The following is a 20782-nucleotide window of genomic DNA, read 5'->3' on the forward strand; positions in this document are numbered from 1 at the left end:
GAGAAATGACATTTGAATTATTCTGATGCCATGACATAATGTCATTTGATATTTTACGCACTAAAGTCACGTCATTTGAACCCAGCCAGTCTTCTGACGAGCTACGAACAAAATAGGGAGTACTACTGCATGGTATAGTACGTACCTAGTATACAGTAGACTGTGAGGCATAGACAGACACAGTGGGGTGACATATAGCATCCAACATTATGAGATAGGTCGTAAATAGTATAAGGTATTCAACTTTCACCGTGAAGTCGATGTTTTAGTATTGCTCTACGGCTTCGCATGAAACAACAAAGTCTCTGCATGCTCATACCACGAACTCCTTCCTCAGCATCAATGAGGGTCGCTCGACTAACCGTGAACTTGCATCACGACGTCCCACAGTCATAGTGTCTTCCTGGCTTTCATAGCCAGTGTCATTGCTGTGGGTGCTGTGTCGTCGTGACATCTTCCCCTGACTGTTGTGTGTACTCGACATGTCAGCCCCGGCAACAATATCATGTGGTAGATCTCGAACCTCTTCTCCGCCAGCCAATACTGGCATATCAATCATCGGCAGCCGTCGGAGAAGATACTGGACCGCCGACCTCGTCAGCAGGTCGTTGTCCGTGTAGTCCAGCTTTTTCGAGGAGAAAAAGGCCACAGCCCTCTCTTGGTCATGCTCATAATCCATCATTTGGAGGGTTTCGGCGCAGTGCAGGCAATTCATGATACCTGTCCGGGCAGACAATGGCGTGGAAGAGTCAATAAAGTATGGAGGGCGTACGTCCGCAGTTGATGGTGTGCTCGGCGAAGAGACTTGCATGGCGGTCGATGCTCGAACAAAACAGGCACTTCGGGCAGTGTTACTGAACACCGAGCTGGCCGCCAACGCCCGCGTTTCAGCTGCTGACCCCGGTGGAGCAATCTTGAGTGCATTCGACAAAAGTTCTTGCAGCAGCTCAGGGGCTTCCGGACCCTCCATGGCTAGCTCTAAGGCCTGCGTCAATGAGTAGGTAGACCGCCAGGCGGCAACCGCGTCAAGCGGCGATCGGACAGCGTGATCCTCCACAACAACATCCAACAGTGGATTCCTGGAATTCTCCTGGGTAGGCCGGTCATACATCAAATTGTAAGCCCGCTGGCACACCGTATCAAGAAAAACTTCGTCGCACTGCGTGTCAAGCATCTCGGCGAGATACGGTGGCAGACGATCGGAGTGACGCAGGGGTAAGCTGTCATGTGTTTGCTTCGCGCGGCTCCATTGTCGATTTGCGAAGAATTTCCCAACGCGGTTAGCGATGCTGGAAGTGACGGTTCCGAGTGCGCCCACATTCCACAGCAACACCCTGCAGTGTAGCGCCTTCAGCATCAGTCTCAGTGGCGTGCTGGGTAATGTGCCAGACCCAAAGATGGTCAGAAGAACTCTGCTCCTGCTAACCTCGACGTCTCCGCCGGCCAATTGTGCATCGATTGCAATATCCCAGGCTTTGATCCGGGCCACGTCATCGTCGGCAGTGCGGCCAGTAAGCCAGGCATACGCACGCGCGCCAAAGAGATAGCCAAACGTGTACTTGAGCCACTCGGATGTGATGGCAAGCCATTCTGGGAAAAAACTGTGGTGAGGGAGGTGCAACGCCTGCATGCTGGTGCTCCACGCCCGCCGTCGGACCTGAATCGGAGACGCCGGAGCTGGGGCCTGCGAAGAACCAGTCCCAGCCTCCTCCACATCTTGTTTCGGCGGAGGCTTCGAATTGAACAAGTATGAGAACACGAGGAAAGCCAGGAAGGTCAGGGCAATAAACCCTTTGGCCAATGGAAGGATGCCACCAGTCTGGCAGAATTGACTGAAGGCGGCCAAATAGATCCGTGGGGAGCGTAAGAACGCCCAACCGTCCAGGAGCTCGAGTGGAATGCCAAACAGACCCTTTTCCCGAGAATCCGTGCCGGTGTCTGATTCAGTTAACCCGTCCATGACCATAAGACCGGCCAACGAGCCGAGCATAACCCTCGTGGGCCACTTGCCCTTGAGACGCGAACCCTCTGAGGGCCGGTCGTAGATGTGCCCATAGTGTTCTTGTGATTGATTCTGTCGTAATCGCCGCCAACTTTCGGGGAGCGGGATAAGCCCTTGGGGCGGGCTTGAAGCTCTTGTACTCCCTAGGCTTGGCGACTGGGGGCTCGAGACGGTTGGAGACTCCTCGATGATGGTGTCGCTCGTGAAGGCAGCAGCTCTTTGGGCATCATGACCTCCTCGGGCAATGACCCTATCCAGAGTTTCCAGTCGGTCTTTTAAAGACTTGTTTTCCTCCTCGAGTCGTTTTGTGCGGAACTCGAGATGGCGAATATATTCCACAGCTTTGGTCAGGATTGAAGCTTTGTTGAGCTTGTTACTGGGAGTGAGGCCATCCAGGTCCTCTTCCTCGGAATCTCCATTGGAGGCGTCTTGGGGTTTTGCTTTCTTGCCGGTTCGGAGACTGGGCACGCTGTCCCTTAACTCCGCAATCTTCTCGTTGAGATTGGCCCGGTATCTTTTCTCAATAACGTTGTGCGGACGTTTCTTCGCCGCCGGAGTCGCCGCATCTGTACGGTGGGAGGTAATAGGAATATCGGTAGGAGACAGCTTCCTTTTCAGCATCGGTCGCTCATAACAGCCTGTCTGATCTCGAAGCGTATCTCCGCTGAGCCTCAGTTCCGAGCTTGACCGAGATTGTGGTGATGCCGAACTATGCCGGGGGGTTAGAATGTCGAGGGCGGAAGGGGCGGTGAGGAGATCGTTCTTGATATGTGGTAGGTGGCTGTCTCCGTTCGCTGTGGATGAAGGAGATATAGGGAGATGAAACAGGCCGTTCTCGGCTTCGATAAGTGTCGCGTCCCGAAAGGAATCGCCTGCAGGCGCGTTTGCGGCGCCGTTCCAGTCAAGCCATTTGTCGAATTCGCGGCCGGCAGAGTCGAGATTGAGGCTCGAGTCGGTGGAGGATTGCACGGGGGAGATCATGGCCGCTAGTCAACCGGATTCATTTGTCTTGAGAGCACCAATATGGCGGACACTTGAGGGCGGACGATAGGATGTATTTAAACAGACCTTTGTCAACAGAGATGTTGGAGGAGGCAACATTCATTCAATGATTGACGATGATAATAACTGATGAGAAGCAGCATGCAGAGGTCCCCTGGATAAGCGACCAGACACTAAGCCCCAAGCGGTGCAGCACCGCAGCCTGCAGCCTGCAGCCTGCGTCCTGCGTCCTGCGTCCCGCGTTCCTTCGCTCTGCCATTTCTGACGAACTTACTCGGACCGCCAACATCCGACGAACTCAGCCACAACACACCACCAACGAATCGAGGCGCACTACCTCGCACCTCTCCTTGTTCACGGTGTCGTCGATGTACCTCCCTCCATGTCCGGACCCCTCTGTACAGAGATTCTTCACCGTCGCTTGTCGGGTGGCTTCTGCCCGGTGGCTGGTGTGCGAAGATCTTACCCAAGATTCAGAGAAGCGAGGCGAGGGTGCCCTGAACTTGGAAGCCTCGCGTCTACGATGTGGTTTAGCGAGGCTCGCATCAGTGCCGAAGGGTGTAGGGAGCGAGAGCGACAACCTAGGCCGGCCATCAACAGTGAGCAGACCAGCTATGAATACTGATTTGAGATAGTATTACGACGACCGGCAGAGGGAGACAAGGCAATGGGCTGGATTTGCTCAATGGTGCCTGCATCGCTAACCACAAGCTCATGCACGAATTTCCAGTCAGGTCCGTCCCTTGTGCTTCTCGGAACTCCTCTGCCTCAACGCCACACGCCCTCGTCTGTTCCAAGCGATGCCAGCTTTATGTAGTTGCGCTGCATGCGGCTGGCGGGCTCTAAAAAGTTGATGCCTACAGTCCAAGTATGATGATGATGATGATGTGATGCAGACATCTTCTGGTAGATATTGGAGTACCTTACGTCCTGGTCACGCGGGGGGTGCCAGCGCAATCCTCTCCAGATGGGAGAGACTCCAGTCTGCTCTGTGTTAGATCCTTCCAACTGCAGCGTCGGCTGGACAGTGAGGCCTTGATATCGTCGATCCAGCTCCGTCGGCTCACGAAACGGATCGGTCGGAGCAGAAACCAGAGAGCCAAGTGTCATGAACGAAGAACTTGTCTGATAGGAACGATAACTATCCGCTCAGGCAGTGTTCCTGTTCCTTCATGATTACCTTATTACTGGCAGATGGTTGTCAACCCTAGCACGTAGCTTATCCCTTCTAGCCTGACTGACGCGTCACGTCGAAAGAAGCGAGGATAGTAGGATGAGAGCCGCCACGAGGGGCCTTAATTAGCAGTGTACCGTCTAGGGAGATGTTGTACGACGCACAGAGGCTGTGATGTTGCTCGTTACCGCTTTTCTTGGAGTTCAGGCTCGAGGACTGCACCGTGCATCTCCCGGTGAGTGGGTATCGGGATTCATATTCCATCGCAGCCATGTGTGATGATGCGGTGTGGAGAGGGACGAAGTTCCGCCTGGAAGGGAACTGAACAGTACAGAGCCTCAGGGATGGGAAGACTGCAAACTACGCCGGACTCGAATTGGAGTTGGAGTGGTAGTGGGTGGGCAAGCTAATACATGTTAGCAGATATCTAGCGAATGGTGGCAGTGATACTTTTGTAGCTGCCAGCTTTAGTGGGAGCCACAGAATTTTAATATCAGTCAGTCAGTGGAGCGGAGTTCTTCGTAGCTACTACTACCTAGGTAGGTACCAAGGTGGACGGTGGTGCCGGTGAAGAGGTACGTACCTCCTACCTAACAGAGTAGGTGTACAAGAAAGTTTCTCAGGTACAGTCTTCAGAAGCTATAATCTTCTGTATAGGTACTTCATCAGCACATATACCTTGAGTCTCTACCCTGTGAATAGTAGCGGCACGACAATAATATGGACTCTGAAATAACCACTGGCCGTGCCCTCCCCAATCTCTCGTCCCCTCCGCACAGCCCTCGTGAGATTGAACGATGATTGAAGGAAGCAGGGTCGCTTCGTGTTTCGCCCGTCAGCCCCTGTAAATCAACCCCCATCTCGTGGGATCTTGTTGGCTGAAACTCCACGATGTGGCGCCCAAAGCGCATGGCATCAAGGGCGCTTTTCTTTTCCAGTAGTGGCCGCCGCCCGCCGCCTCGTCGTCGGTGCTTTGCTAAAGAGTAGAAACCACTTTGCTAGACGCTTATCGTCATACCTCATCCACCATCGCTGTCGTCTGTATCCACCGTCGACCAGTTCATCCATTCATGATGTTATTTGCCCTGCAATTCCAATATACAGTGTGGCCACTTTTCCTGACACTCTGCCCTGCATTATTCCTGTTCTTCTTGTGCATCAACGGCCCATTCAAAGAACATTCTCGGGTCGCCTATTGCGGTGGCAAGCATTTCATACATTCATCAACCAGTTAATTGATGCCTGTGGGACGCTAGAATCGTAACCGATCACGAGGAAGACGTCAATCCGCAGTAGAGAGTCGAACTGGCTGGTAAATAAAATAATTCCTCCACCGGCCGATCAACCGCCTTATCCCGGCCCCTACTCTTCCTTACTACTAGACTGCTACTCATCATCCTCCTTCCCGCATGCTACAGCCTACAACTGCAGATCACGCACAGAGTCTGTTGAGAGTTGTTGACGGCCTAACAACATATATTCCATGTGCCCTCTGACCACAGCTCATTTGTGTTTCGGGTCCACGCTACACTGGCATTGACGGAAATCACAACTGCTGATCCTGCTTACCAACCTCCATCCCAACTTCAACCTGCTGTCCGGTCTGCAGATCCAAAACCGACCCCCGGCAACCCTCTCCACCTGGCACCACGTCTAACCCATACGCGAGACAAGACTTTCAACGCTCGAGTCTCAAAGCCAAGAGAGAGGAGGAGCATTAATCAGACCCATCAAACCAGACCTTCATCTTTAGTCGGCCACTTGTACAACCCGAACGCACACCGGCGAATACAAAATCACCAGCAAGCCGTCTGCTGCCCTTTATCAACCTCTGCGTCCTTACCTCCTCGACAACCGTTATACAAGTCACCCAACGTCTTCTGCGCTCGACTTCCTCGCGACAAGATAGACACTGTATCACCAATCCAACCTACATACACCCGTAACGTCGATCATCTGACAGGGCCATCTCCTCCCGGTCCAAGGCCTCCACGAGTGCGCTCAGCTTCTCTGGGGTGGCATCCGAACTCCCAGGCACACACATATCACCATCCTACGGCTGCCGCATGCAAAACACGCCTAGTCGTCGACTAATCGTCGTTTTGGGGGAAATTCGGTGACCTGACACTCAGACACACTTCGTCCGCTGTCTTTGTATCCGAGCATCCTCAGTCTCGATGGGTCACAGGATGAATTCCGACTCCTATTCAGGACGCTACACACCTACCTCTCCCTTGTCTCCCCGGTTGCCTGCGAACCACCAGCCTCTGTCCTCTCAGTCGTCTCGTCCTCGAACCGCACAACATGGTCGTCAAGCATCTCGAAATATGCATATGAGTCTCCCCAGATTCCATCCTTCCAACTTCAACAATCTTGACTCGCCTGCCACGCCCTCTTCGACAGTGCAGAGTCCCGCCATCAGCATTACCAGAGTCACTCAACCTTTGCAACTGGAGTCGCCCCGGCTGATGCGAGAAAAACAACGCGAGTTCTTGGAGAGGGCTCATCTGTCGTCCAAAATCGCGGCTTCCTCCATGGGCGTCAAGCCTGGCGCACCCCGTTTGGATCCGCTCGGCAGCCCCAAAGGCCCCGTCACTCCTCTTGCGCTGGAGGAAGCCGGGGACTATTTTCAAGTGGTCGGAGCCGGGAAGGTCTCTCCAGCGGCGAGCCCGGGCGGGCGGAGTCCTCGAAGCGACATGTCCGACAAGGAAGAATCACAGAAGCATAAAAAGGTTCGACAGTCCGATGTCTATCTGTAATGGAGATTAATGACCTCGCCCAATTCAGCACACAGGACGACCTGCTTGAGGCTTCGAGTTATACTTTGATGACGATCTGAACGACTTCCTTTTGTAACGACTGCATCAGATTTTGGTGTTAGGGTCATTGCATTGTTACCAGCCAGCCGCCCTTGAGCTCTGCTGTTGTTTGGATATTTCATTCGCTCTTCGCCACAGTCTTGAGGAACATGACCTTTTCCGGCATGTTTTCCCGACTGCGCGGCAAGACTTTCGCTGGAGCTGCCAGGTGCAGCTCATATAGCTATCCATATTTTCCATCTGTGCATTTGGTATAGGGAAGCATTCTGTTGGCATATCAATTCGGGGGACGTACCATATACAATGCACCAGAGTGATGCGCTCTCAAATATCATACAAGAATCAATCAGGGCCAATTGGTTCAATTATCATCATTTGTACGAGTGACTTGTATTTGAATGCCCTGTAAATCTGCACCCTAGACCCTCTAAGGGGCAAGAGTCCAAACTGTGGCTTGATTTTATAAATAAATGTGGCATGTGGCGGTGCAGCTGAACCTCGACGAGCGCGGATTTCTCGACACCCAAGTTCTGTGTACCGTATACCGTGGACTGTGGACTGTGATACTCATTCCGATCTGACCAACAATTCATTGTCTGAGGCTTCACTGCTCTCACTTCTCGTTCACATCTCTTCTTCCTCCAAAGCCGGGTCCCTTGGATCTCACCTCTACAGCGTGCGTCTCCTGCGTCTGCCGTGCCCTCAACATCCTCCCTCCTGTCTCCTCTCCACGTCGACCATGCTCCAAGTTGCGCAACAACCATTGAGGTGACACCTTTCCTTTACCGCGCCGACGGATTCAGAACAAGCCATGGCCTACTTCGACATGCGCCAGAAGCGCAGCGGGAACCGCACCACTTTTCTCGGTGTCCTGCTTGGTGTTGTCTTCATCTACTTCATCTACAGTATTCGAACCGCACCCGCCGGAACCTCAGATCCATCCCTGCGGTCACAAAGTGCGCTGGTCGCCGAAAATCCCCTCTCACCACCCACCTCGGGCTTCCGCAAGCAACAGAAAGTCGAGGGTTCCGACGCCGTCCTCCCTCCGCCTCCGGTCGTCCACTATCAACTCAACAACCTGACCGCGTCAGCCTTTCCGGCCTTGAACAACGAGAAAATCCTCATCCTGACCCCCTTGGCCCGTTTCTACCCGGAATACTGGTCCAATCTTGTCGCGCTCAATTACCCTCACCAGCACATCAGTCTAGGCTTCATCACGCCCAAGACAAAAGAAGGAAATGCGGCAACGGCTGCCCTACAAGAGGCCATCCGAAAAACTCAGTCCGGCCCGCAGGGACAACGATTCCAGTCTGTAACGATCCTCCGGCAAGATTTCGACCCTCCCATCACCTCTCAAGATGAAAAGGAGCGTCACAAGATGGAGAACCAGAAAGAGCGTCGTGCGTCTATGGCTCGCGCACGAAACAGTCTTTTGTTCACCACCATCGGTCCCCACACATCCTGGGTCCTGTGGCTGGACTCAGACATCATTGAGACACCGCCCACGTTGATTCAAGATCTGGCCAGCCACGACAAAGCCATTATCGTCCCCAATTGTTATCAGCGATATATTGACGATAAAGGACAAGAAGGTGTTCGACCTTACGACTACAACTCCTGGAGAGATAGCGACATTGCTCAAGAGATGGCGTCTCAAATGGGACCGGACGAGATCCTACTGGAAGGGTATGCTGAGATGCCTACATACCGCACTCTGATGGCAATGTCGGCGAAGGTTGGTGCTGACCGTGACGAACGTCGCCTGATGCCCCTGGACGGTGTTGGCGGCACCGCTTTGTTGGTCAAAGCCGAAGTGCACCGAGATGGCGCCATGTTTCCGCCCTTTCCCTTCTATCATCTCATTGAGACAGAGGGTTTCGCCAAAATGGCCAAGCGTCTTCACTTTGATGCTTTCGGCCTGCCCGACTATTTCGTAAGTCGACGTTTCACGATTGCTTCGTCTGTCGTTTGTTTCCGAGATACTAACCTATGATTTGACAGGTGTACCACTACAACGAATGATGGTCACGCCCTCTGTACCAACAAACTAGACTCGAATTGTCCCCATCCATGAGAACGACCACAACGCTCGCTCACGACTTCACACCATCGACTAGCTCTTTCAGCAGCTAGGGTGAGAGAAGAGCCTCCAATCCACGCTCCAAACCGTGGATGAACTATTATTTCGGTACCACGTTTGTGCACTTCGATAATGGCGCTCAGGGTGCATGACATGTTGCAAGCAAGGGGACCGGAGCCAACAGAAAAAGCATTGTCTTCTTCATTTTGCTATGCATGGCTGGGCGAGGCAGGAACAAGATGAATGACATACACACACAAACACACAAGACAAGACAAGATAGGATAGCTGTTTGCTGGATGCACCACGGCATGGAGTTTAGGGAGGCATCTCTTCCATTTCGGGGAGGTTATGGTTTGCTGGTCATTGCAATGCTAGAGAGCCTGCCAACGACGGCTGGACTGGATGGACTGGAGCTACACTGGGTCGGAATGTATCACACCGGGCTGGAACCGCGCAGAAGCAAGAAGACACCCGATGAGTCAATGAAATGGTTCAGTCTGCTCTTTTTTCTTGAACTGGTTCAGTCTGCTCTCTTCTCTGTGTCTGCAGTTGTTCCGGGACTTGGCCTTGCATTCATTTCAGTTCTTTCGGTCTCGTTCTCTCTAGTCTTGTGGTCTGCTTTCTGCCATCGGAGCGAGCTTGATACCGGTGTAACTGAAGAAGGTCGGCAAGGAAGGCGTCTGCCGTTGTTGTCTATCGGTCACAGAACCATCACGACCATGTCGGCACTGCAGCACCTTCCTTCGCCCCGTAGGCATTCTCAACGTGGATATCTGGCCATTACCGCTCCTCTCGTAAGTGTGTTTTTGCGCACGACGATTTAGACTTAATCCAGGGAACAGCAGGATCAGACACTACCATCCCTTGGGATACAGGAACCTTCTATCACCACAGCCTCTTCAGATACCTTACAAGGTTGTATTATGTACTAACATTCGTTCCTATGAACCAGGCCATCCTCGACTCTATTATTCCTCTATTCCATCCAACGACCCAGCTGGCCCTGTTGTTGATCCTGACTCAAGGCTCTCTTCATCTTCCTATACGCACTAGGCCTATACGGCTCCCAGGCCTTGCTCCGCTTCGCCAACTTCACCAACTTCGGTGGATCCCCCGTACTCCTCCCCGTGGTATCATTCTGCGGCAGATTCGTAGTAGTGTTATAAATCGAGTTCATCGGCGTGACGTCGAACTGCACAGTCGCATTCCCCTCCTTGAACGAACTGATCTTGGGCCCTTTAGTCAAGTACGACGACGTGACGGGGGTCTTGCCCGTGGCGATATCGGCGCCGCGGACGACGCGCTCAAACATCTCGAGCGCGACCAACGGCTGGAAGAACGGCACGAGATGGCCGGACTCGTAGATCCTGACAAAGGCGAATTTCCCGGCCTGGCGCACCTGGCCGTGCACGACGTCGTCGGAAGTCGAAATATTGACGAACCCGGCCGCCGTGTAGTTGGTGGCGTTGACGTGGTCGGCCACAACCTGCCCGCCGAGCCAGTTGCAGTTGTAGTCGGCGTCGCCGAAGTACATGGTCACGGAGACGTTGTGGGCCAGCATGTCGCGGATGGCCTGGACGGTGCCGATCTCGCGGTCGTCGTCGCCGGTCGAGCCGAACGCCGTGCCCACCGCGCTGTTGGACTCGGTGTAGTTGACGTAGGCGCCGATCGCGTGCTGGACCGGTTCCGTGTTGAGGTAGTCGATATAGTAGGACGGCGGGAACGGGTTGGGCGTCAGGTAGCGGAAGTCGTATTCGTCGCGCTCGAGGTAGATGTCGTACAGGTTCTCCACTTCTTCGTAGCAGAAGTTGTCGGCCGCCGAGCAGATCTCGTTGATCCCGTGCGTGTTGCAGTCTACGGTTTGGTCGTAGCAGTTTCCGGGGCCGTAGAGGTTGTTGTAGAATTGGTCTAGACGACAAAAAAGAGGGATGTTAGATAGGGTTAAGCCCGAGATAGAGACTGTTTGAGAGAGAGAGAGAGAGAGAGAGAGAGAGAGTGTGTGTGTGTGTGTATGTGTGTGTGAGAAAGAGAATCAACATACTTTTCACTGATTGATTCAATGGATCATATCCATACGTATTCCCCGGATAGACGCTGAAGTTGTAGTAGGCCTGATACTGGATCAGCGGATCATACCAGCCATTCCCAATCATGCCGCCGACCAGCGAGATGTTGTGGGCGCCCGAGATGTTCTTCGCGTTCTGCTGCAGAAAGTAATCCGAGAACAGCGGCAGATAGTGGCCGCCGTACGACTCGCTCGTGAAAAACACCTCGTGTCGGGAATACTGCGGAAACGCGCCCATGAACCCTTGAAGTGTTTTCCACATGTTCGGCGCCGCCGCCGGCGTGCTGTTGGCCGTCAACGACTCGTTGAAGTACGAGTACGTGCCGCAATCCCAGTCGCTGGCGTATTCCGGGCAGGTGTTGTTGGGCAACTGCACCAGCAGTTCCGTGCTGGGATCGACGTACGCCGGCACGGGCGTCGAATAGCTGAACCCGACCTGCGTCGGCTGGTCGATGAAGATCATGTTGCTCACGCTCGACCACGAGTACGGATTGTCCACGGCGTCGCCGTCCGCCGTGACCCGGCACGGCCCGAGTTCTTGGAACATCCCGATCATCGACGACGAGCCCGGCCCGCCGTTGATCCAGATGGTCAGTGGCGCCTCGGCCGGGTCGACGTTGCGCGCCTCAAAGAACCACCAGAAGATGTGCTGGTCCGGCGCCACGTCTGCGTAGCCGGCAAAGCTCTTGACGTCGGGGTCTTGCTCGCAGATCCCCGCCGGCACCGTCTTGTACCGCACACTGACGTTCGCGTAGCCTTCCTTGCTGGTCAGGTTCTTGGGCGGGCTCACGAACTGGCCGAGCACGACATCAAGTCCGGCACATGCCAGCAGTAACGCTGTAGTGGACAGTAGACTCTTCATCTTGCTGGACCTGACTGATGCTATCCAGAAGGTATTAGGTATGGACAAGAGGGTAGTAGAGAGCAAGGTAACAAAACTGCAGAGCTGCACAGAGTACTAGAAGACTGAACAGTAAAACCTGATCTCGTAGACCTCGACTTGAGCTGATGATGTTGAACCAGCGATCTGCCACCCTCCTGCCCTGGACGGACATGGGCTCTGTTTTGTAGCTCGCATCGGAACATTTCAATGTCAGCTTTCATGCTCCAACAACCAACCGCCGTTCGGTGCCTGGTGGCTAGTAGAGGGGCGTGTGCTGCAACCTGGGGCATCGATGACGATTCATCCAAACCAGAGTTACAGCTGCCCTTTGCGGCGAGCTGATAAGACCAATGGCGTAGTGCCTGAAGCTTTGTGCAAGCATCGGCTGATGCAGCCTCCCGTTAGTGCTGAAGCTTAGCACCAGACGGCCGGAGGCGATGGGATATAGTCGGGAGCAAAGGTGACATCGGGGATGCGGTTCGCCTGGATATCCACTTTTGGTGGTGGTGTGTTGGAGTTGGAGCGTTGGAGCGTTGGTATCTTTTTGCCGCAGACGAAGATAAGGCGATGGACTTGTTCAAGACATTGACGCAATGTGTCTGATCTGAAGAGCTTACCGTTTGAACAAGCATCATCTTGATCAGAGTTTGAGGGGAAGTCTCATGAGAACTCCCACGTGTTTCTATTATACTTCGTAGAACGAAACATATCTTGAACCGTTCCTGCGGTGCAATATATAACTGCATGTTCGTTGATAAGTGGAGGGTTGCGTTATCATTGTTATCAAGCGAGACTCGACATACCCGAGTGATTGCTCCGTTCCCTATCGATAATGCTGTAATGTGTAGGTAGTCATCCCTGCACATCTGTCCAATTGGGAGCGTCGGATGATTGACTCAGCCTTGCCCCTTTTTAACCTGTCGCATTTGGATTTCCTTCTCTCCCGGACCCACCCATTCCAGAGCAATGGAAGCAATACTGTGTACGAGGTATTCCGCTCGGTATGGGCTCACAACAGGAATCATATCAATAGCACACTAGATAGCAGCAGCATTTGATAGGAATATCTTGCATTGCAATGTATCTGAGGGCCAAAATCGCCGAAAACTGAGTGCGTATGTGGCACATAACCGCATGTGAGCTTGAGAAATGTCGAGAAAAGAAGAACCCCATCCGTCTGCATCACCTCGCATGTGCAACCATATCGCTAGAGCTTCCAGCCCATCAATATCAACTTTTGGTCATGAGCCCATTGATGTCGTGAAGCATTGCAAAGAAAAACAAACGCCATGCGGTCCCGAAAATGCACTCATATCGCCAGGGCCGTTTGCCCACCAAATCCCAATAACATCACCCCTCAAATGTCAGTAACAACCATCGTTGTCTTGCGTAGAGTCGAGATCGTAATCTCCTCGTAAATGGTGTCATCTTCTTCCGTTTTGATGACCTCCTCCACCTTGAATTCCATCAGGCTGTAATCCTGAATCCAGATTGTACGAGTCAGCCCCGTCTTTCCAGCCGCAGCAGCGTCGAAGTCGTCGTCGATCTCGTAGGTGACTTTGACCTTTCCTTCCGCAATCAACTGCTGTTCATCAATTCCATCGTCGTCCTCCAGCTTAACCTTCTTTGCCGCTGGTTCCTTGATTCGGCGTAGCGTGGCGTCTCCATCTGCCGGTACATCCTTGATGTTTCGCTTGACCAGATATTCCAGAGGACAGACGGTGTTCTGCCATGCGTAGCTTGATGGCTTGACCCGGCCACTGCAACGAGCACAATTGCGACGATGGCGCCAGAAATCTTGATGGAGAAGCATCTTTTCCTCGTTGTCCGGCATGACGGCGTCGAGATGAGTGCACATGTCGTTCTCGTTCGTGCATCCTTCTGGTACCTAACCAAGAAGTTTGGCCATGCCGGCAACGTGTGTGTCGACCGCAAAGACAGGCAGATTCATGTTGAATCCCATCAGACAGCAAGCCGACTTGACGCCGACTTGTGGGAGTAGAACGAGCTGGTCGAATACGGCTTGCTTGCCGCCTTTCTCGTAAGCTTCGTAGATATAGTCGACAGAAAGCAGACCAGGGACGAAGTCAGTTGCTCCGTGTTCATTTCCGTCGTATATAACCTCGCCAGGCTTTATGCGAGTAACATTCGTCTCATATACTGCGTCCAGAACAGCCTTGATTCCATTTCCCTTGAGGTTCTGTAGACCCGTCTTCGTGAACACAGCCTTGAGCTTGTCGACACTCTGTTTCCTCATGTCGTGGTAGTTCGGCATCTTCCCAACCACCGCTTTGCCGTCCACATAGAACGGATATGCCACGATCATGGTCTGTTGTGCATCCAATGCCGCCTCGTTCGTGCATGATTGTGACAAGATGACCCGGACGATCGAATCGAGCGAAATCCTGCCTCCAGCATGGAATGGAGTTGAAGCATTGCCTGTTGCTTCTGCTGCAATCTTCATTGCTGGCCTCTCATGCTTCAAGATGTCTCCAACAATCCCGAGGTCTGCGAGTGTTGGTTTGAGGTGTGTGTATAGGCGATCTTCGCCGAATTCGAACCTATATCGATTGGTATATGGCTTCTTTCGCTTCGGAAGAGCCGGTCTGCGGTATACAGGCTTCTTGGCCTTGTATTTCTTGTTCTTGAGCTTCGAAACATCGAAGCCAGGCGACAAATGGAGGGTCAGAAAGCCTATATTGGCCTCAAACGACGTGTTCTCCTGAGCCGGAGGAGCAGGCAATCGGCCACGAGGGCGGAGTGTGCGGCGAGGAGGTGCATTTACGACTATGTCCGCCTCATAGTCGATGTCGTTGGCCTTTCGTTTGACCATCTTGAGGCCTGGAGAGCTCTTTGTTAGTATATTGTCGTTCAGGGGTCAGAGCCTTGTCTGGCTCGGCGTTCTAGAGAGAGGGGGGGATCGACGAAAAGGGTAAGATATTCAGCCTTATATAGCTCGGCGCCGTCGTGATTTGCCCCACTTTTTCTTCTCTTGTGCCTGGAGTTCTGCTGTCGTGCAGCAGCTAATATCTGATATACAGCCAGGGCAGTCACTTTGTCCAAGGTGTGTTTTTCTGGACATGCTTCCTTGCCCATAGTTGTCTCCTGATGCTCTTATGACTGATACCCATAGTGTGGTTGGAGATCTCCAAATATTCATGTCCACGTCAAATACGCAATTCTCCTGGAGATCTCCGTATTTTGAAACATATATAGTATGCCTAGTACACCTGATGTACTTCTGGCAACCATATATATACAGCCTGTATGCTGTACCCAGAGATCTCCAGGTCACCATATTCATGCTTGATGCCCAATATATATGGCAATTTCCCAACAACCATATATATCTGTCTTGGACACTATATCTGGACATCTCCTGGTCGCTATATATATAGCGTATGTCCAGTATATCTGGTGACTTTCTAGTAGCCAGACAGACACAGCAACTATAATAGATCAAGAGAACTCCTGATGACCATACACATACTGTCTGCCCGATACTGCCAGAGATCTCCTGGTAATCTTTTGCTTGAACATACATGGTGCTTATAGTGGGCTTCTGGTATTCTTCAAGTACAATATAGGTGGTGCTAATGGTGGTTTCCTAAGGATATGATGTGCAGATTTGGCTTGGGAGTGAACCTACTTGATGTCTCTATATATTCAAGTTAGTATTCTGAAAGCCGCCAGTATATCAAAACATTGTAATATAGTAAGAGTAAATAGACGTACCTTTTATGCAGAACTGACACTATGGTGATGGAAACATCAAGATTGAAAATATGAAAAGAGACAAACATAGATGATGGGCGGCTGCCTGGGTGGCAAGACAAGCATCAGGACAAAATAAGCTTAAGGAGGACGCTGGTTGTCTATTGGACACCATATGTCCTATTTGGGAAGAAAAGCGGAGCCACTCCATACTGTCTCCACTCTCAGCGAAAATGGGATCATAACACCAAGTTTGGTATCTTGTGTACCTAGTACAGCAAGAGCATGGAAAGGGATGTCCATAGGGCTACTAGTATGTAGGAATGCTATGGCAGAGGCTCTGCTCTTTGTTACTGGATGCATCTTGTTGTAGAACACCTCTATCCATAGGAAAGAACGACAAAAGGATGCAGCAAAAGGTATCATTGTGTGCCTATCTCAAGATATCCAGGCAAAGAAGCAAGCCAGACGCTCTGCTCTTGAGCATGGCATACTAATCGAGTATCCACACGAGAACTCAGCCTTGTGCCTCCTTCGGCGAGAGGTATTTCTTCCAGCCATCACCCAAGCTCCGGATCTGTTCCTCGTTGTTTGCCTTCCAGATCTGATACTCCTCCTTCTGCTGCCCATCAGCCTCGTAGAGACTGTATTCCAGCTGTTGCCACAACTCCAATTGCCTCTGGAAGCCCGCATTTGGATTGACCTTGGCCCTGGAAGAGCGGACAAAGCGCAAGGCTGTGTCGAAGTCCAGATTCATGTCCTCCATGACAAAAGCAATGATGACGGATGCGGAACGAGAGATTCCCTTTTGGCAATGGACAAGGACTCCACCGTCATTGTTTGCCAGACCGGCTTTGATGAAGTTGAGTGCTTCGTCCAGCACTTCCAGGAGGTCCATGTTGCCATGGTCACGGATGCTGATCAAGTGGAGAACATGGTCTTCTTCATGGCCAGGCGACACTTGTGGCTGCTTGTCTGGACCGTCAATCACAGAGAGGACATAGCGGATCTCAGGCCGACCGGGAGCAGGATAGTTCGGGCTGAGGACTGCACGAGCAGTGTGGATGCTATTCACAGCTCGGTTAGAGACTCCAGGACACAAGAGGATGCAAGAAAGGACGTCTAGACGTACTCTGACAGGTACAGATTGGGGAGAATCTTGTCTGGAATGAGCGGAGCAGACGTGGTCGATGGAACGTTGGTAGAAGAGGTGCTCATCTTTGCTGTCGCCGAGAGTATTGTGGAGAATCAACGCCGAGGCTCGTCAGGAAAGGTATGTGGTATTCAGGTTGCTTGCTTATTGACGGTTGGGTTTGGTAGAGAGAGGGTGGAAGCCAGCATGTTGACCGCTTGTTTACATGCAGTATGCAGTGCGCAGGTAGAATGGGATTGCCTGCTAACACAGGGGATTCTGTCTGGCAGAGAGTCTGGCTGCGACAGTGAGATTCTCCCTTGTCGACCGCCATAATCCCCTAGAGAATAGAACCTACATACTACCCTGTGTTCGGCGCATCCAAGCTCACCGGAGGAAGAAGGCCGGGAGTTGAGAAGCTTCCACTTACAGTCTCCATGCAGGCTTGCTGTCTCAACGGTTCAAAACAGCAGCGGGCCATCGAGAAGCAATCCTACCTCAAGTTGGACCTATGGTGCGGAATGACATTACGAAGAGAGAGCACGGGGGCTTACAGAAGAAGAATCGTGGTCGCCTGAGCACCATGGAGCTGTCATTATTTCTCGGCATTGCTATATCGCAGCCAGATACTGCCCACTAGTTCCTCCCTCAGAGAAAAAGCCAGCAATCCACAGCAAACAAGCCTATTCTGTTTGCAAGGTGAGGCTGTGGGGATTGTTTTCGGGTTTGCCAATTGACAGCGCAAAGCCTTGTTGCAGGAGGTGATTGTCTGCCTCTGAGCCAGGGCTTCAACGGTAGTTCCCCCATACCAGGCTGTTTGGGAGCATAGAAAGCAATCAACAACTTCCATCCTGGAAAGGGATAGTCTCCCATCATCACTCATTTCAAACTCCCACCCGTTATGTCCTGCCGTGGATTATGATCGCTCATGAGGTTGGAAAGACCAGGGCGTAACTGCTCGGGGATGCGCTGAAGTGCCAAATCGAATGATGGTGGGCAATCCATGGATCAAAGCCTATCCAGCAGCCTGACAGTCTGTCAAGGCCACAGCCTGTGCAGCATTGCATAGTGTTGCTGCTCGGTGCAATCTGGGCCAGGTACGGACACTGGCCAGTGGTGGCTGAGGCCTGAAGTGCCGGATCATGCAGTCGTTGCTCCTTTGGCAGCCATATCCAGACAGCGGTATGTGGAGCACACACAGTCATCTCTCCTGCTACTGTCTCCTTGTGTCCAAGCCTGACAAGGCCAGTGGCTCGTCGTTCACATGAACAATCTCGGCGTAAGCTCTTTCAGGTTGTTGTTGATTCATTATTCAACTTGTTGCTTCGTGGGAGGCTTTCCATTTCTTGATTCTCCTGCTGATATCACCCTCTGACTGTTGCATAGGGTTGAGCTTGCGGTCTCTGACCATGGCTTTGATATCATCACCATGCTTTTCCACCAGTTTCGCAATCCACTCTTCTTCCCTCTGGCTCTGTTTCCTTGGACGCTTCGTCTTGGCCAAGAGTGCTTCCTCTTCTGCTGCTTGAGCTTCAAGCTGAGCAACCACGCTAGATTTCTGTTTCGACTGTGGTTTCTCCATATCCACATCCATGATGTCGTTGAGAGGATCATTCAAGGGGTTGTCGTTGACCTCGTCAGTCTCCGCCCGGATGACCCTGATGATGCGCCCCGTCTTGGGATCTTTCTCAACCTGAACTTCTTGAGCGGTGATTTTGGTAGCAGCTCGGGGTCCCGTAATTGCCAGGGAGTCTCGAATCTCTTCCTCAATGTCGCCATCTCTTGTTCTTTTCTTTTCAGTGCCACCAGTTGCAGCGTTCAATCGGGAGGACAGGCCAAGGCGTTTGTAATTTTGCGATACGGTGAGAGTACGATCCCTGAAGATATTAGCTGTGGTCAATTCTCACGATATGGTTGATCACCTACCAGTTTTTGGCTATTGTCTCATTACCCAGGAAGTTGACCTTTTTCTTCCCAGCCTTTGTCCTGTTCGACTTGGGTCTGACTGTCGGCTTGGACGATCTGTTCTTCTTTTTCTGTCTTTCACGGCCCATATTGACTTAGTGCTTCTCAGCCTTGCTTTGATGAGAACTAGTCTATGGTATGCGACGGTTGCAGTTTAGTCGTTCAAACATTGAAAACATTCAGTCGTTCCCTCAGATCCTCCGCAGACAACTTTTTCTGACATCTTATCGATAAGATTTCGGCAGACCTGCCATTCAGGGGAGAAGCATAAAGGCATGTCTGACAGAGACCTGTTGGAAGAATGACTGCCTGATATCCTATAAGTTGTCCTGTCAGACAAGCAAGCTGCCCATTGACGATGTACCCCTGAACTGTGAACTGTCCCTCTGCAGGCTACATGCTCTCATGCTCTTATAGATGTCTCCTCACAAAGTCGTGTGCCGACAAGATACTCCCACAACTCTGTCCACCTCCGTCACGACACGATGGCTTATACACGAGCCATGCCTTCCAAGATAATCAAATACATTCTGTATGCCTTGTGTCTCGGCCTGGCTGTTTCTGTCTGTGCAGAGACACTTCTCGGGCAAGAAAAGGATATAGGACTATTGACACCCGAAGAAATCCAAGAGAATCTCCAGGTATGATGTGACCACCGGACTTCTTAAACCAGCCAGCCATGGCTCGTTCCGTCAAACACTGCAGTTACTCACAGCAACGTGTGACAGCAATGTGCCTTTGTGCAAAACCTCTCCGAGCATAAAGTCAAGAACGGCCCGGCTCAGACCTCTCTGACCACGAGACTTTTCGAGCTCTTGTTCCCATCCTCGTCGCCCGCGATCAACGCGCTTCTAGCAACAGCATACATTTCCGGCCCACCGAACTTCCTACTCGCACTATGTCCACCGAACATCGACCCATCGTCTCTGAGCGTCATGGTCGCCTTCGCGGTCGGCGGGTTGCTGGGCGACACTCTGTTCCACCTCCTGCCCGAGATCTTCCTGGGCGAAGACGAGCACGACCGAGTCAAGTTCGTCATGGTCGAACCGAATCGCAATCTGCTACTAGGAGTTGGGATCATTGTGGGGCTGGTGACGTTTATGGCTATGGACAAGGCTCTACGCATCGCGACAGGAGGAGGTGGACATTCACATGATCATGACCACTCCCATGCTTCCGCCCCAGCAAATAGTGCGGAGGGAGCTGCATCTACATCATCAGGTGTTGTAAAACAGAAAGCTGACGGCGGTGAACTACGCAAGCGCAATGCCGGTAAAGAAGATCACAATGACAACGACGACAAAGCCGGATCGGGAGCCGAACACGATGCTACGTCTACGCCCACTAACCCGTCGGTCAAGCTGGCGGGCCTGTTGAACCTGATTGCCGACTTCACACATAACATCACCGACGGGCTGGCCTTGTCCACCAGTTTCTATGCCTCGCCTGCATTGGGCGCCACCACGACCATGGCCGTCTTTTTCCACGAGATCCCGCACGAGGTCGGCGACTTTGCCCTTCTGATCCAATCAGGCTTTTCCAAGCGCAAGGCCATGGGCGCTCAATTTCTGACCGCCGTGGGTGCCTTCCTCGGCACGTGTATTGGTATCTTTGTCCAGGAATACGGTGGTGCTGGGGCCGCTGACACCGTTGGACCGGTCAAGGGCATAGCGGGCACGAGTCTGCAGTGGGGAGATATGCTGCTGCCCTTTACGGCGGGAACATTCCTGTATGTGGGAACGGTGGCTGTCATTCCCGAGTTGTTGGAGACCGGGCCGAACAAAGGCCAAGAGCTGAAAAAGACAGCACTCCAGTTCGGCGCCATGTTCGTGGGGGCGGCCATCATGGTAGCCATCTCATGGTCATAAAAGTAATGAGACCGTGAATGCCTGTCCATAATGGAAAAGTGCATTGAATACAGCAATGATAGAGCTGCGTTGGGC

General features: G+C 52.3%; 9 protein-coding genes across 9 annotated transcripts; 3 read left to right on the forward strand and 6 right to left on the reverse strand.

Annotated features, from left to right (window-relative positions):
• Positions 1-313: 313 nt before the first annotated feature.
• A1O1_00042 (uncharacterized protein) lies at positions 314-2983 on the reverse strand (the record flags this gene model as incomplete). Its single annotated transcript, XM_007720963.1, has 1 exon — positions 314-2983. The coding sequence occupies one exon, from the start codon at positions 2981-2983 to the stop codon at positions 314-316; it is 2670 nt and encodes an 889-aa protein (XP_007719153.1).
• A 3522-nt stretch (positions 2984-6505) lies between these two features.
• A1O1_00043 (uncharacterized protein) lies at positions 6506-6937 on the forward strand (the record flags this gene model as incomplete). The annotated part of the gene is made up of 1 exon (XM_007720964.1): positions 6506-6937. One exon carries the CDS (start codon positions 6506-6508, stop codon positions 6935-6937), a length of 432 nt encoding a protein of 143 aa, XP_007719154.1.
• An 871-nt stretch (positions 6938-7808) lies between these two features.
• A1O1_00044 (mannan polymerase complexes MNN9 subunit) lies at positions 7809-9019 on the forward strand (the record flags this gene model as incomplete). Its single annotated transcript, XM_007720965.1, has 2 exons — positions 7809-8930; positions 8999-9019. 2 exons carry the CDS (start codon positions 7809-7811, stop codon positions 9017-9019), a joined length of 1143 nt encoding a protein of 380 aa, XP_007719155.1.
• Positions 9020-10056: 1037 nt separating this feature from the next.
• A1O1_00045 (carboxypeptidase D) lies at positions 10057-12007 on the reverse strand (the record flags this gene model as incomplete). Its single annotated transcript, XM_007720966.1, has 2 exons — positions 10057-10988; positions 11122-12007. 2 exons carry the CDS (start codon positions 12005-12007, stop codon positions 10057-10059), a joined length of 1818 nt encoding a protein of 605 aa, XP_007719156.1.
• Positions 12008-13385: 1378 nt separating this feature from the next.
• A1O1_00046 (uncharacterized protein) lies at positions 13386-13862 on the reverse strand (the record flags this gene model as incomplete). The annotated part of the gene is made up of 1 exon (XM_007720967.1): positions 13386-13862. One exon carries the CDS (start codon positions 13860-13862, stop codon positions 13386-13388), a length of 477 nt encoding a protein of 158 aa, XP_007719157.1.
• Positions 13863-13916: 54 nt separating this feature from the next.
• A1O1_00047 (uncharacterized protein) lies at positions 13917-14861 on the reverse strand (the record flags this gene model as incomplete). Its single annotated transcript, XM_007720968.1, has 1 exon — positions 13917-14861. The coding sequence occupies one exon, from the start codon at positions 14859-14861 to the stop codon at positions 13917-13919; it is 945 nt and encodes a 314-aa protein (XP_007719158.1).
• Positions 14862-16259: 1398 nt separating this feature from the next.
• On the reverse strand, positions 16260-16960 carry A1O1_00048 (uncharacterized protein; the record flags this gene model as incomplete). The annotated part of the gene is made up of 2 exons (XM_007720969.1): positions 16260-16809; positions 16875-16960. 2 exons carry the CDS (start codon positions 16958-16960, stop codon positions 16260-16262), a joined length of 636 nt encoding a protein of 211 aa, XP_007719159.1.
• A 1226-nt stretch (positions 16961-18186) lies between these two features.
• Positions 18187-18928, reverse strand: A1O1_00049 (uncharacterized protein; the record flags this gene model as incomplete). Its single annotated transcript, XM_007720970.1, has 2 exons — positions 18187-18751; positions 18801-18928. 2 exons carry the CDS (start codon positions 18926-18928, stop codon positions 18187-18189), a joined length of 693 nt encoding a protein of 230 aa, XP_007719160.1.
• A 396-nt stretch (positions 18929-19324) lies between these two features.
• On the forward strand, positions 19325-20707 carry A1O1_00050 (major histocompatibility complex, class I; the record flags this gene model as incomplete). The annotated part of the gene is made up of 2 exons (XM_007720971.1): positions 19325-19480; positions 19568-20707. 2 exons carry the CDS (start codon positions 19325-19327, stop codon positions 20705-20707), a joined length of 1296 nt encoding a protein of 431 aa, XP_007719161.1.
• Between the last annotated feature and the right edge of the window lie 75 nt (positions 20708-20782).

This window comes from Capronia coronata (genome assembly GCF_000585585.1).
Source record: "Capronia coronata CBS 617.96 chromosome Unknown acBCG-supercont1.1, whole genome shotgun sequence".
Taxonomy (NCBI): Eukaryota; Fungi; Ascomycota; class Eurotiomycetes; order Chaetothyriales; family Herpotrichiellaceae; genus Capronia; species Capronia coronata.